We start from the raw sequence: 14,954 nt of genomic DNA, 5'->3' as shown, positions 1-14,954 counted from the left end.
CCAAAAAAATATTAGTGTTGCTGCATAAACTTAGCAACAAGTGGTGTTACTACCACACAAAGAAACAACAAAGTTGTAGAACAACAGGTTTTAAAGGAAACAACAAAGAAAAACATAGAGAGCAAGTGAAGGGATGGGACTAACAAGTTGTAGAGGTAACAACAAAGAAAAAAATATAGAACAAGTGAAGGAATGAGATCACGCGACAAGAAGGGAAGCCCTTACCCTTGGGACCACGTTGAAAAAGAACTTGAACAAAGCAAAGAACTCAAAAGAAGCAAATGGACCACGAAAAGTGAAACCCACTAAGAAGGAGTATCATCGGCATTTTTTGTCTCATTTTCATTCAAAAAAAACAATTTTTTAAGGATTTTTAGAACCTGGTCGTGCATGACCCAACCTAGATGTTATATTTCCAATGTTGTTGGAATCACCCAAAAAGGATATCTAGAACTCAAGTTATGATCAAATTAGTGAGTTGAGGTCATGCTATTAGAATTAGGTTAAAATGCTACGATTTTGTAATTTTTAAAAATAGTAGATGACAGAATTAACTTTTGAGGTCAACATAGATGTTATAAATAATTGTCTTATATTTATAACAAGATAAATATCAACTTGATAGAAATGTATAACTCCCAGTCTCGCATTTAGACCACACAATGTCTTTGAAGCTTAAGAAAAGAAGAACTAGTTTATGAGTTATAATGGTGAGTATTAGAAACCATGAGCAAACTAAGAGGGACTTAGTCCTACGACTTGTTGTATGAAAGTTTAAAGAGTAATTATAATGTTTATATGAGAAGTGTTAAGGGACACATCTATGTGTTTGAGATGTGGTGTGATAAACTATTGTGCTATAAATTGTTATGTGCATTTGAGATGTTTGTGCTTGTGAACTATATTTTTAACTAATCAAGCATGTGATAGGAGATGATAATGTGTATGTCAAAGATTGATGTGATGATGATGTGTATGCATGAGATTGACATAAAAATGATGTTCTATGTGAATGACATTAGTCCATGGGATGAAATGATGTACAGAGCTTTATATATGTGACATGTATCATGTGTAGAAAATGTTTTATAATTGTTCATAAGTATTGGTCTTTGGGTAACCACACATGAGTAGCCTAAGGACAATCACATGAGTATTAGCCTAAGGCCAATTGTACATGAGTATTGCCTGACCTTTAGGAAATTGTACATGAGTATTGACCTTTAGACAACTGTACATGAGTATTAGTTTTCGGACAACCGCACATGAGTTTTAACCTTTGGACAACCATACATGAGTATTAAAGTTCGAGTAATCGTACATGAGTATACACCTAAGTTTTAGCTTCCAGAAAATCGTACATGAGTTTTACTTGCATCACATGCATGTAGCACTACAAAAAAAAATGTAAAATAGTGACCAAATTTAGCGATAGAAAAAATCAGTATCTAATCTGCGACCGAATCAGCAACCGATTTAATATTTGGTCATTACATTTTGTACGCGACCGAATTAGCGATCGAATTAATTAGTAACAAGACATTTGGTCGCTGAATCCGTCATTATTTTAAAAAGTTTTTATAATTAAGCTTTGCGACCAAATTAGCGGCCAAATTATTAAAATTTTAGATATAAATAACGATCGATGATGATTCGGTGGCTAAAAAATGCTATTGATGTCTAATAGCGACCGCATATAATTCAGTAGCAAAAAAATCCAATAATAGCAACTGAATATAAAATCGGTCGCAACACATTCTAATATTAGCGACCGAATTTTTCGGTCGCTATTCTATCGTTAACAAGAAATTTAAAAAGAAAAACAGAACTAAAGTTTTAATTTAAAAATTATATTTAAATAAGACACAAGGTAGCTAAACCATTAAGCTATAACTTCTAGGGTTAGCCTAGTGGTTGGGTGGGGAGGGCTTGGGGTAGTTAGAAGCATGAGGACCTAGGTTCAATCCTCATTGTGGCCATCTTTGTAATCTTTCCTATCTTTACCAAAAAAAACCACTAAGCAAACCCAAGAAACTAAACACTATATATATGTGTGTGTGTGACTAAATACACTTTTGGTCCCCTATAGTGTTTTATCCTACTTTTTTTAATTATGAAATTTTGGTCTTTGAAGTTGCTAAAAAAACATTTCATAATTTGATATTGTTAGTCTTCTTTATCAATTAAATTGTTAAAAAGAATTTCATGACGTGATATTTAAATGACAAGAAAATATTCATTTTATTAAGAAAATGATAAATAATGGTCTAATAAAGATTAGAACCCAGGACCATCAATATAGAAATTATAATTTAGACTACAAAGGTAGCTAACTTTCATAATTAAAAGTTGAATAGTATATTACATACGTATAATATTACTTCTCAAATTAAAAGTTTTAATGTATAGATCAAAATTTTAAAATTAAAAGTTTCTTTTAAGTTTAAAATTTAAAAAATTGTGGATAATATTCACTAACTTATTCTAATTTTTTTTATTTTTTATTGAATAAATATTAATTAATCATATTTTTTATTGAATTATTTAAAAAAATTATTTATTTCTCTAAATATTTATTTATTTTATAATCAATTGGCCCAATAACTTACTTCTATAACGTTTCTTAAGCTATTATAATGCGCAATAAGATAACCAACCAAATAATTCAAATTAATTAAAGAAATAATACATAAATATTATTTTTTGTCCCAAAAATTAAATATCCTATGACTAAAAAGTGATCTCAAGAAGACTAAAATAGTATATAAATGTTATTAACAAAAACCACTAAATTAGTAAAGTTAGAAAAATATAAGTTTTTCAGAGGGGAAAAGAGGAGCAAAGTTAGAAAAATATAAAATTCTCTTTTAAAGATATACTTAAAAAATATTATATTTATATATTTGTTATGCTAAAATAAGTCATTAAATATTTTACAACCTTTTTATTAGGGTTTTATAGTACAAAATACTAATTAAAAATATCTTTATTATTTCAAATTCTTGTAATGAAATCCTTAACCTAGTACTTACCCAATAAAAATTCTATTAGTTTATACCGAATATATTGTGACACATCAATTTTCTTAAAATATAATAATTAATTATCCTTTTATTTTTATTTATTTTAAATTCATCTTCTTAAATTTTTAATTTTACTATGCTAATTATACCAAAATTTAAGTAATTGATTTATTGAGTAATTTTAGCGCATGCTAATTATACCATATCTTAAGCAATTGTTTTTTTTGTTAAATTTATTGATTGTAAATATATAATATAATTTATATGTAATCTTATATTTTTAATTTTTTGATTTAACAAATATTCTAAAATATTCTTTAATCATAAATTATTGTTTATGTATATTATACTTTCATATATACGTCAATATATAATATAAATTAACATTTATATATATATATTAAAGAACGAAAGTGTAATGTACTCTTATTTGTATAATTTTTTATCTTCAAACATCATATTATTAAAAAAATAATTTAATAATATAATATAGATATAAAAATTTAAAATAAAAGATAAAAATATAGTAACATTTATACATATGAAACTCATTTTAAAATTAACATTCAGACAATTTAAAAATATAAACCATAAAAATATTTTAAAAAAACATTATATTAATAAATTTTTATTCATCATTTTTATAAAATTATTTAAATTCATTTTATATTAATAATAATTTCAAAATTTAACATTAATATTAAGTATCAATTTAATATTTAAATTAATTTACTATGTTAACATATTTTTTCCCGCTTAAATATATTTTTCTTTGAAATAAAACAAAATGTATACTAAAAGAATGCTTTTCCCTCTTATAATTATGACTTTTCCCTCTAAAAAAAGTAAAAAATAAAATGTAAAACGTTTCAAGTACATACCCCCAGGAGCCTAAATACCTATTACGCTCAACTTCAACTCACCCGTAGCAAAAAACCTAAACCCCCAAATCGTGGCAATGCTAGCTCCATCGTTCAAGGATTTCCGAGACCCATCGTTCAAGGATTTTTGAGACCCATCGTTCAAGGATTGCTGGCTCCATCGTGACAGCAACATGCTTCCACCGTAACTGCTTGAGTCACAATATATCTCACTCAGTATTCATTTTTCTTTAAAAGAGTGTAATAAATTCCATTTTTTCCTAAAGAGACATAATAAACTGCATTCTTTAGGTGTAATGCCATGATTGTCTTGTGAGATGGATATTCCTTTGTCTTTATGATTTTTTATTTGGTTCAATTAATTTGTGTATAATGTAATTATTGTGCATATCCCTTTTTCTATTAGCAAGAATAGAATATTGATGTTGTTGATGTCTATATGGTGATGCTCATATAAATATAGCTTGTTTTGGAGTTTAAATAGGATAAAAAAAAAATATTTGACTTTATTTGGTGCAGGAGAAATATAACCAACGCTTAAATGAGGTCAAGCAACAAGCCATACATGAAGGCACACAGGGCTCTGCTTCTACCTCTATCAGTGATAATGAAGTTTATTTGCAAGTTGTTAAGGGAAACTTGTATGGACTTGCTAGATTGGGTGATGACTTCATTCGCTCCACACGTCCCTAGTCTTCTATCATAATCATCACTCCTCTACTTGTGTTCAAGTCATAGTGTTTGCCCATTTACAAGTTGTCTTTGACTTTGTAAATTGCGAGTTCATGTGTCATTTTATAACTCTTATCAAGTTAGTAATTTCATTAATTTGGTTAATGCTAATCCAAAATTCTAAATTCTTAATTATTTGATTAAGGATGTATGAAATAGACACTGAAATTGGAGAAAATATAATTAGGTCCTGAAATAGGCTTTTTTAAAGTTTATCATTTGTTAGAATTATTAATTGTTAATTACTGATCTATATACTAATTCAATGATATTCAAATAGAAAATGCATGGTTAAGAAAGGAAATGATGTTAAGAGAAAGTTTGTAGCATGTGTGGAAAGCTTATGATAAAAGTAAATTTTGGTTTAAAGATCTAAAATCTTTCTAATTTAAAAACTATCAAGTTTTTCCTCAAAATCAGAAAACATATTTCAAGGGAAAGGAGTGAAGAAGAAGTGAAGAGTGTTGAGCATCAACAATTGATTGAATAATAAAAGAGGTCAATAATTTCGTGGAAGCATGTCCCCACTGTCGTTGACGAAGAACAAGACACTAGTACGTTGTAGGTCATAAATGAAGTCCAAATTGTTTCCGAATGAACTCATCTTGTAATTCGCACACAACACACACCATGTCCAAAGTTCACATCCTGGTGTTCCCATATCCAGCACAGGGTCACATTCTCGCACTTCTCGATCTCACTCATCACTTAGCCCTTGCAGGCTTAACCCTCACCATCGTAATCACCCCAAAAAACCTTCCAATTCTCAACCCTCTTTTATCCTCTCATCCAAACACGCTCCACACGCTCGTCCTCCCGTTCCCTCCCCACCCAAACATCCCCGCCGGCGTAGAAAACGTGCGTGAGGTCGGCAACACCGGAAACTACCCCTTCATCAACGCCCTCTCTAAACTCCAACCCCAAATCATCCACTGGTTCGCCACCCACCCTAACCCCCCTGTGGCCCTCATCTCCGATTTCTTCCTCGGCTGGACTCACCAACTCGCTACCCAACTCACCATCCCCAGACTCGCCTTTTACGGCGTCGGCGCCTTCCTAACCACCGTCCTCAACCACTGCTGGCAGAATCCACACTTTCGCAACTCAAACGGACTCCTCCACTTCCCCCAACTCCCGGGAACGCCGTCGTTTGAGCGGGACCACCTTCCCTCCGTGTTCCTCCGCTACAGGGAATCAGACCCGGAGTCGGAGTTCGTGAAGGAGAGTTTCCTTTCCAACGCCTCCAGCTGGGGCTCTGTCTTCAACACGTTCCGCGCGTTGGAAGGTCCTTATTTGGATCACATTAAGTTGGGCCAGCCCAGGGTCTTCGCGGTTGGGCCGTTGGGCTCTAACCGGGTGGAGTCCGACCCGGAGAAGGGATCCGAAGTGCTGCAGTGGCTGGATGGGGTGGAAGAAGAAGGTTCGGTGTTGTACGTTTGCTTTGGGAGTCAGAAGCTGTTGAATAAGCATCAAATGGAGGCCTTGGCGTTGGGATTGGAGAGATCCCAAACGCGTTTCCTTTGGGTTGTGAAAACGGCGTCCACAAAGGAACAAATAGAGCAAGGCTATGGCTTGGTTCCTGAGGGCTTTGCGGATCGGGTATCGGGTCGGGGGTTGGTGGTTAGGGGCTGGGCCCCACAGGTGGCGATACTGAGTCACCGAGTTGTGGGAGGGTTTGTGAGTCACTGCGGGTGGAACTCGGTGATGGAGGCGATGGTGAGTGGGGTTGCGATGGTGGGGTGGCCCATGGAGGCGGATCAGTTCGTGAATGCGAGGATGTTGGTGGAGGACAGAGGGGTGGCCGTGAGGGTGTGTTCCGGGGCGGATTCTGTGCCCGACCCGGATGAGTTGGGTCGGGTGGTGGCTGCGGTTATGAGTGGGGAGAGTCCTGAGAAGAGAAGGGCCAAGTTAATGAGAGAGGAAGCGGTTAAGGCTGTGAGTGAAAGTGGGGAATCTTCCATGCACGTCCATCACCTCGTCAAAGCGTTGCTGCACCTTCCTGTTAAACAACAAGGTTGATGCTGCTGAAGCAACACTGCAATTTCCTATGATTCGTTGAAGTGAGACCCTCTGCTTCACTTTTTCAACGTTACTACTAGTTGTAGTACTGCTACTGCGTGTATTTGTCAAGAAGCTGCAAGATACCAATAATGTTAACTGGATTCTGAGACCAAAGATTATGAATTTAAAACTGTAATTTTCGTTAAGAAATTATTATTAGTATACACTCTTCTCAGCTTAATTTTTCTAGTACGATTTAGCGTTGATTTCTAATAAAAAATATTTCTTGATTTCTTATATAAAATAAAAGAGAAACAAAGGCTACGCATCTTACATGTCATCTGTTCTTACCGGAATTTGGCCGTAGGGATGGTCTGCCCAGTAAGATCAGTGAGCCTTCTTTGCTTGATGTGTTTGTTGGTGCTCCAAGATGGGGGAGGTACCTGCAAAAGAGACTCCGATGCCAAAGTTAGGGTTTGTATGAGTATGAGTCTCGTATATATAATGCACATACCTTTGTGTGAATTAGGGTTGTCTTGGGCCTGAGATAAGATATGATATGATACGATATCATATAATATGATACGATCACGTTGTGACATAATATGGTATAATTGGAGAACGGTTTTGGCCTGGGACGAGATCTCCGGGCTCGGGCGTGATCTGTTCGGATTCTGGGCTGACATTGTTCAACGCGTGCTCGGGATGACCCTTATAATGTCAACCCGGGCTGAGAGCCCGGGTGCGAAATGCGGTTAGTACACTAGCCCCCCGAGCTCCGAAGGCCGTAGGCCGAAGAGTTAAGGTCGGGCTCGTGAGAGGAGAGGTGGCTTTGCGCGTACGCTAGCTGGAGGCTCGCCACGTGTCGCGACTGTTCATGCTCTAGAGACGTTTCATTGACGTATTGGGGGCAGTGACGGTTTTTTAATGATGGTTTTGTAATAACTGTGTCATCGGGTGTGCCTTTCAACTGACACGTGTCGCGTCGGTTTTGAATTTCGGGGAGAGTTTTAGCCTTTCTCTCTTCTCGCGCCTCTTCCCTGTCTTTCTTCTGACTTCTCGAGTACGAGAGCTTTTCTTGGTTCCCTTTACCTCATTTCTCTTTTGCGCTTCCGTCGCCGTCGTCGTTTCCGGTAGTCCCTTCTTTGGTAGGGTTGTTTTCTGAGGAGGAGTACCAGGTACTTCCTTTTTATTTGCTTCTTCTCTTTTTTCATGGCCGGTGGAAGTGGTGTCGGATCCTCTGCGTCTGCCAGGGGCAAGGCGCGTGGCAAGGTGGTGGCCGCCGGAAGGGTCACTATTGAGAAGAAAGATTCGCCGCCACCTAGGGGCCCAGAGTCGGGCGTTCCTGGTTACGACTGGGTCAAACGCGCAAAAATAGAATATTGATGTTGTTGATGTCTATATGGTGATGCTCATATAAATATAGCTTGTTTTGGAGTTTAAATAGGATAAACAAAAAAATATTTGACTTTATTTGGTGCAGGAGAAATATAACCAACGTTTAAATGAGGTCAAGCAACAAGCCATACATGAAGGCACACAGGGCTCTGCTTCTACCTCTATCAGTGATAATGAAGTTTATTTGCAAGTTGTTAAGAAGAATGTGAAGGGAAACTTGTATGGGCTTGCTGGATTGGGTGATGACTTCATTCGCTCCACACATCCCTAGTCTTCTGTCATAATCATCACCAGTCACTGCAGATTTGGTCACATAAGCCAGGTGACCAATACTATAGCGACGAGTTTTTTTTGTATAGCAACAAATATTTTCAATCGTTAATTGATAATGTTAATTTTTACTTACATTCTAGTACCAAATTTGTTAACACATTCAACTCTTTTCTAACTTTTGACTTATGTAATCCTCAATTTAACTTCTCTTTTGTAAGTAAAGACACTTTGGTTACACATACAGGGTTATACATATTTAATCCTCATTTTTTGTGATTTTTTGGATAGGTAATCATGTGGGAAGAAGTCATGTCAAATAGAAGAAGCTCGATTGAACTCCAGTGATGCTAGCTGACATTTTCAGTAGACTCACGCTGAGCCCATATCTCAGCTCGCTCAGCACAATAGACTGAGTCACCGAGTTGTGGGAGGGTTTGTGAGTCACTGCGGGTGGAACTCGGTGATGGAGGCGATGGTGAGTGGGGTTGCGATGGTGGGGTGGCCCATGGAGGCGGATCAGTTCGTGAATGCGAGGATGTTGGTGGAGGACAGAGGGGTGGCCGTGAGGGTGTGTTCCGGGGCGGATTCTGTGCCCGACCCGGATGAGTTGGGTCGGGTGGTGGCTGCGGTTATGAGTGGGGAGAGTCCTGAGAAGAGAAGGGCCAAGTTAATGAGATGCTAGCTGACATTTTCAGTAGACTCACGCTGAGCCCATATCTCAGCTCGCTCAGCGCAATAGATCAGGCTGAGTTGATGGAGATTTGGCATCGCGATGGGCGTGTTCAATCACGCGCCCGGCGCGCCTCCCGTCATGCGCCAAGCGCGTATCGTAGCGTTCTGAGCGCGTCACTTAAAGAGTTGCGTGGCTTGATATAATTTCTGGCTGAGCGCGAAAGGGAATAATCTGGAAGGAGGGACCAAAGGAGGAGCGAAGTACAGGTCAAAGGGAGAAGCTAGGGCTCACTTCTTCACCATTGTTTCTCATTGGTTTTCTTCCATTCTTCCTCTTTTGATGTATCTTGCTAATCTCATGGACATGGATTGCTAAAACCCCTTTGTTGGGGTTAGATGTAACCAACTTGACTCTCATGTAACTTGTTTGAATATATATATATATATCTTCTTCGTTCAAATGTTAGTATCATGTTCTTGTGCTTAATGCTTGTATGGAATGATCAACTATTACATGATTTGTGATTACTTTTGGTGTGGGAATATCATTGGTAATCTTGTTTGAGAATGTGGTACCTAGTAAACTTGTGTCTAGGAATGGAACATGATTTACTTGTTGTTTGGAGCCCTTTTACTTAATGCAAGTGGATTTATTGAAGTATTCAAGGGATTGATATTTTATAATGAAACTTAGGCTCTTTTAACCAAAGAATTGGAACTAGAGTAAATTAGTGGGATAGCATTAATGTTTGAATGGGAAGGAATGTTTCTTATGCATGAGATTAAAGTTGGTGAAGTCTAACCCTAACATTTCATTCATATAAGTTAATTTTCAAAATCGCATTCCAAGTGTTTGATGAAAGTTCACTTTAGTTCATTTGCTCTTTTTAACTTAACAATTACAATCCATCAAATATGAAATCATTCTTTAGTCTGTATTAGCTTTAATTCCACATATTGCCATTGTATTACTCAAGTCCTATGGGAAGAACGACTATTACTTCTACTTACTACTTGTGCGATTGGTTCGCTTGCCATATCGGAAGAAATCGTTTAACAAGTTTTTGGCGCTGTTGCCAGGGACCTGTGTCTCAATACAAGGCAATTGTGTAATTATAGTTATACTAGACTCCATTCTTTATTCTTGAATTTTCTTTCTTGTAAGCCAATATTTTATTTTACTTTATTTTATTTTATTTGTGGGCTAACTTGTTGCTCTAGTATCTGGTGTGTTCTTGTGTATGCAGGGTACTATCCGATCAAGACGGGTCATTTCTTCGGAACCTTTGCTTAGTGATCCAGAGATTGAGAAAACAGTTAGGAGAAACAATAGCAACACAAGAAGACAGAGGCTACTAAATCAACAAGTCACCCACCAAACTTCATCTTCTCAAACTATCACTACTCAACATTTCGATCCAGCTGCAGAAGGAGAAATGGCTAAAGAAGAGCATCATAATCCATTTAATCAACCTCCAAGGAGAACTATTGGGGATTCTATTCTCTATACCAGCCCCCGAAATTTCTCTAGCATAGTGAGGCCTGCTATGAATGAGAAGATTGCTTAAATGAAGCCAGCTCTCTTGCAACTCATAAGCTCTCATCAGTTTGCCGGTTTAGATCATGAAGACCCACATACTCATTTGTACACCTTCTATGAGTTGTGTGGCTCAGTTGAAATTTCTGGAGATGACGAAGAGGCTCTGTTCATGAGGCTATTTCCATTCTCTCTACTGGGAAGGCCAAGGCTTGGCTCCAGTCACAACCCAACCAAAGTCTAACCAGTTGGAGGGATGTGGAGACAAAATTTTTGGCTCGTTTCTTCCCACCATCCAAGAATACGGAGGCCAAGGCCGTTATTGCTACATTTGTGCAAGGAGTTGATGAACCCTTATGTGAGGCATGGGAGAGATATAAATCTTTGCTTAGGAAGTGTCCCAATCATGGTTTTGATATAGAGATGCAAGTTCAGACTTTTTGCAATGGTTTACAACCACAAACAAAGATGATTTTGGATGCTTCTTTTGGTGGCTTTGTTTTGTTCAAGACTGCCGATGAAGCTATCACAATCATTGAGTCTATGGCATCTATTGACTTGCGAAGCCAACATGGGAGGGGTCAAGCACAAAGGAGGGGAGTATTAGAATTAAGCACTCAAGACGCCCTCTTAGCCCAACATAAGCTTCTTACTCAACAAATTGAAGCTCTCAATCAACAAATGGATAAATTACCTCAACAACTCCAAGCCATGCATGCTAATCCTTGCCAAACTCAACAAGTTATGCGGTGTGATTTTTGTGGAGGTGATCATTCCAATGGCAATTGTCAAGCTCTTAGTGGCTCCCAAGGTGAAGAGTTCAACTATATGGGGAACCAAGGACGCCAAAATTTCTCTAACAATCCTTATCCTAGTTCTTATAACCAAGGGTGGAGAAATAATAATGCTCAATTTGGAGGGAAACAAGACATGGGTGCATCAAGTAGTAGACTTCACTCTCCACAACAACAACACCCACCGTTGTATGAAAGAACTACCAAACTAGAAGATACATTGCAGCAATTTATGCAATTATCCCTTCAAAACCAAAAGAATACAGATGCTTCAATTAAAAATTTGGAGGTGCAAGTGGGACAATTGGCCAAACAGTTAGCAGACCAGTAGAGTGGATCTTTCTCCGCTAATACACAAACAAATCCCAAGGAGCATTGTAAGGTTGTGTCTACAAGAAGTGGGAAGAAGTTTGGAGAGAATAATCAAAATGATAGACAAGAAAATGTGATGAAAGAAAATAGCGGGGCAGAAGACAATGATGAGAGTGTACACTCTTCTCAGCTTAATTTTTCGTTAACTGGATTCTGAGACCAAAGATTATGAATTTAAAACTGTAATTTTCGTTAAGAAATTATTATTAGTATACACTCTTCTCAGCTTAATTTTTCTAGTACGATTTAGCGTTGATTTCTAATAAAAAATATTTCTTGATTTCTTATATAAAATAAAAGAGAAACAAAGGCTACGCATCTTACATGCCATCTGTTCTTACCGGAATTTGGCCGTAGGGATGGTCTGCCCAGTAAAATCAGTGAGCCTCCTTTGCTTGATGTGTTGGTGCTCCAAGATGGGGGAGGTACCTGCAAAAGAGACTCCGATGCCAAAGTTAGGGTTTGTATGAGTATGAGTCTCGTATATATAATGCACATACCTTTGTGTGAATTAGGGTTGTCTTGGGCCTGAGATAAGATATGATATGATACGATATCATATAATATGATATGATCACTTTGTGACATAATATGGTATAATTGGAGAACGGTTTTGGCCTGGGACGAGATCTCTGGGCTCGGGCGTGATCTGTCCGGATTCTGGGCTGACGTTGTTCAACGCGTGCCCGGGATGACCCTTATAATGTCAACCCGGGCTGAGAGCCCGGGTGCGAAATGCGGTCAGTACACTAGCCCCCCGAGCTCCGAAGGCCGTAGGCCGAGGAGTTAAGGTCGGGCTCGTGAGAGGAGAGGTGGCTTTGCGCGTACGCTAGCTGGAGGCTCGCCACGTGTCGCGACTGTTCATGCTCTAGAGACGTTTCATTGACGTATTGGGGGCAGTGACGGTTTTTTAATGATGGTTTGGTAATAACTGTGTCGTCGGGTGTGCCTTTCAACTGACACGTGTCGCGTCAGTTTTGAATTTCGGGGAGAGTTTTAGCCTTTCTCTCTTCTCGCGCCTCTTCCCTGTCTTTCTTCTGACTTCTCGAGTACGAGAGCTTTTCTTGGTTCCCTTTACCTCCTTTCTCTTTTGCGCTTCCGTCGCTGTCGTCGTTTCCGGTAGTCCCTTCTTTGGTAGGGTTGTTTTCTGAGGAGGAGTACCAGGTACTTCCTTTTTATTTGCTTCTTCTCTTTTTTCATGGCCGGTGGAAGTGGTGCCGGATCCTCTGCGTCTGCCAGGGGCAAGGCGCGTGGCAAGGTGGTGGCCGCCGGAAGGGTCACTGTTGAGAAGAAAGATTCGCCGCCACCTAGGGGCCAAGAGCCGGGCGTTCCTGGTTACGACTGGGTCAAACGTGAGGTGGCTGAGGCTCAGAGCATTTTTCTCTCTTTCCTCGAAGTGAATGCGTTTCGGAGAGCGCATAGGGTTTGCAATTCCTCCATTTCCCACATGATTCGGCTTGAGCCCTGTCAGGCTGATGAGGGCGTGTATATGGGGAGGTCTACTGATCCCCCTCATTTCTATGTATATCAATGCTTTTTTAGGGATTTGGGTGTCTGTCTTCCTTTTACCCAGTTTGAGTGCGATTTTTTGAATTTCATCAACGCGGCTCCTTGCCAGTTGCATCCCAATAGTTGGGGTTTTTTGAGGGCTTTTCAGGTCCTGTGTACAGTTCTAGGTATAGAGGTGTCTCTTCGCGTCTTTCTTCATTTTTATCAGTTGAAGATGGGCGTTTGGCCTTATGGCATTTTGTCCCTGAGCGGGAGTAGGGATGGGGGCTTGTTTACTCCCTACTCCCAATCGTATAAAAATTTCAAGCAGGAGTTTTTCCGGGTCGCCCTTGTGGGTGTTGACCCTTTGGAAGACGAGGTGTTCTACTTCGGCGGTTTGCCGAGGTTTCCATTCTATTGGTGTCCCAAGCCGTCCCGGTTTCACGGTTTGGGGGATCTGAAGGTGACGGTCGCGGAGACGGCCGCCATCAAGAATCTTGCCGCGCTCCCTCGTCCGTTGGATTGCAAGCTCGTCTTGTCGCTTGCGAATTCGCCTTTCAGGGAGAGGGGCCTAGAGAGTGAGTATTATGTGCTCTGGTAGGTTTTTAGGACTTGTGTGGTTGCCGGTTATTGATGTGTTTCTGTTTCTTTTCTGCAGGCATTATGGGCAGAAACTTGTGGCGTCAGCTTAAACACCGCTATAATGTTTCTGAGGTCGAGGTTCCCGAGCCTCCGGAGGAGGATGCTGTCTCCCTAAAGACCCACCGGAAGAGGAAGAGGGGGAAGGAGGAGGTCGGGGGGACCTCCGCTTCTCACGATGTCGAGGAGGCGACCTCCCGGGTTGTGGACGCTGTGGATCTCACCGACAGCCCTCCGGCCAAGGAGGCCTCGCCAGTGGCTACGGCGGAGGTGGTGCAGGGTGTCGGGCTTACTGCACCGGACGCCGAGGTGAGTAGCTTATCATATGCACGCGTTTTTCGTGTTAGTTCCCCGTCTTTATTTTTTGAGGCGTTATGGATCCCTTTGCAGGGCGGGGTTGGCGTTGCTGAGGTGGAGGTCTACGTTTCCGAGCAGACCGTCCGAGTTGCCAAGGTGGTAAGTATTGTCTTCTCGGACTTTTCACTCTGGCTTTTTGCTATGTTGCCTGGCTATTTGATCTGGGTGATTTTTTGTAGGTAGGAAGTGCCTCTGGGCCTGAGCTGCAGGCGGGGAAAGTCGCTGAGCCTGAGGTGCAGGCGGGAAAAGCCGCTGAGCCTGAGGTGCAGGCGGGAAATGCCGCTGATCCTGAGGTGCAGGCTTCCGGGCTGGCCGCCCAGGCTGCTGGGGTGAGTCTGGTTTTTTGTTTTGTTTTGTTTTGTTTTTGTGGCTTTCTCGCATGTCTCCTTATCTATTTGTGATGCGGGACTGGTGTTTGCAAGCGGGCTCATCGCAGGGGCCTTCCCGGACCCAATATCTGTCCCATCGCTTTGGGAAGGGGATAGATACGATGCGGCTGGATCACGTGAGCGCGTCCGCCGGTATGGATTCATTATGGAGCGCGGGGGTGACCGCGGAGAGGTTCTTTCCTCAGGGTTCGTTGAGCTCCGAGGACCAGGGATTGATTGACAGGATCGGTCCCGAGGACAGTTTTGATGCTGCCCAGGTCATGCTGCAGAGGGTGATAGGCATAATGAGTCACTGGAAACCCAAGTGGGGCCAGCAGCGAGAAGACTTGGCCAAGCAGCAGCAGGAGCTGGCTAAGCGAGAGCAGGAGCTGGCTAAGGTGAAGGGCCGGCTTCAGCCA

General features: G+C 40.4%; 1 protein-coding gene and 1 non-coding gene across 2 annotated transcripts; one reads left to right on the top strand and one right to left on the bottom strand.

Annotated features, from left to right (window-relative positions):
* Positions 1 to 5,100: 5,100 nt before the first annotated feature.
* On the top strand, positions 5,101 to 6,878 carry LOC109794898 (UDP-glycosyltransferase 89A2). The gene has a single exon (XM_020354325.2). It carries the CDS (start codon positions 5,231 to 5,233, stop codon positions 6,653 to 6,655), a length of 1,425 nt encoding a protein of 474 aa, XP_020209914.2. The 5' UTR covers positions 5,101 to 5,230; the 3' UTR covers positions 6,656 to 6,878.
* Positions 6,879 to 10,824: 3,946 nt separating this feature from the next.
* LOC145953628 (small nucleolar RNA R71) lies at positions 10,825 to 10,930 on the bottom strand. Its single transcript, XR_014430911.1, has one exon. It is a non-coding gene; the product is annotated as a small nucleolar RNA R71 (small nucleolar RNA).
* Positions 10,931 to 14,954: the final 4,024 nt, after the last annotated feature.

Source organism: Cajanus cajan, chromosome 11 (genome assembly GCF_000230855.2).
Source record: "Cajanus cajan strain Asha chromosome 11, NIPB_CcT2T_4, whole genome shotgun sequence".
Lineage (NCBI taxonomy): Eukaryota > Viridiplantae > Streptophyta > Magnoliopsida > Fabales > Fabaceae > Cajanus > Cajanus cajan.
The sequence above is the reverse complement of the archived record's forward strand: the minus strand, read 5'-3'. Positions and strand labels throughout refer to the sequence as shown.

Bases quoted from the DNA above. Each gene is read 5' to 3' on its own strand.
- LOC109794898 (XM_020354325.2), top strand. From the start codon at position 5,231: ATGAACTCATCTTGTAATTCGCACACAACACACACCATGTCCAAAGTT.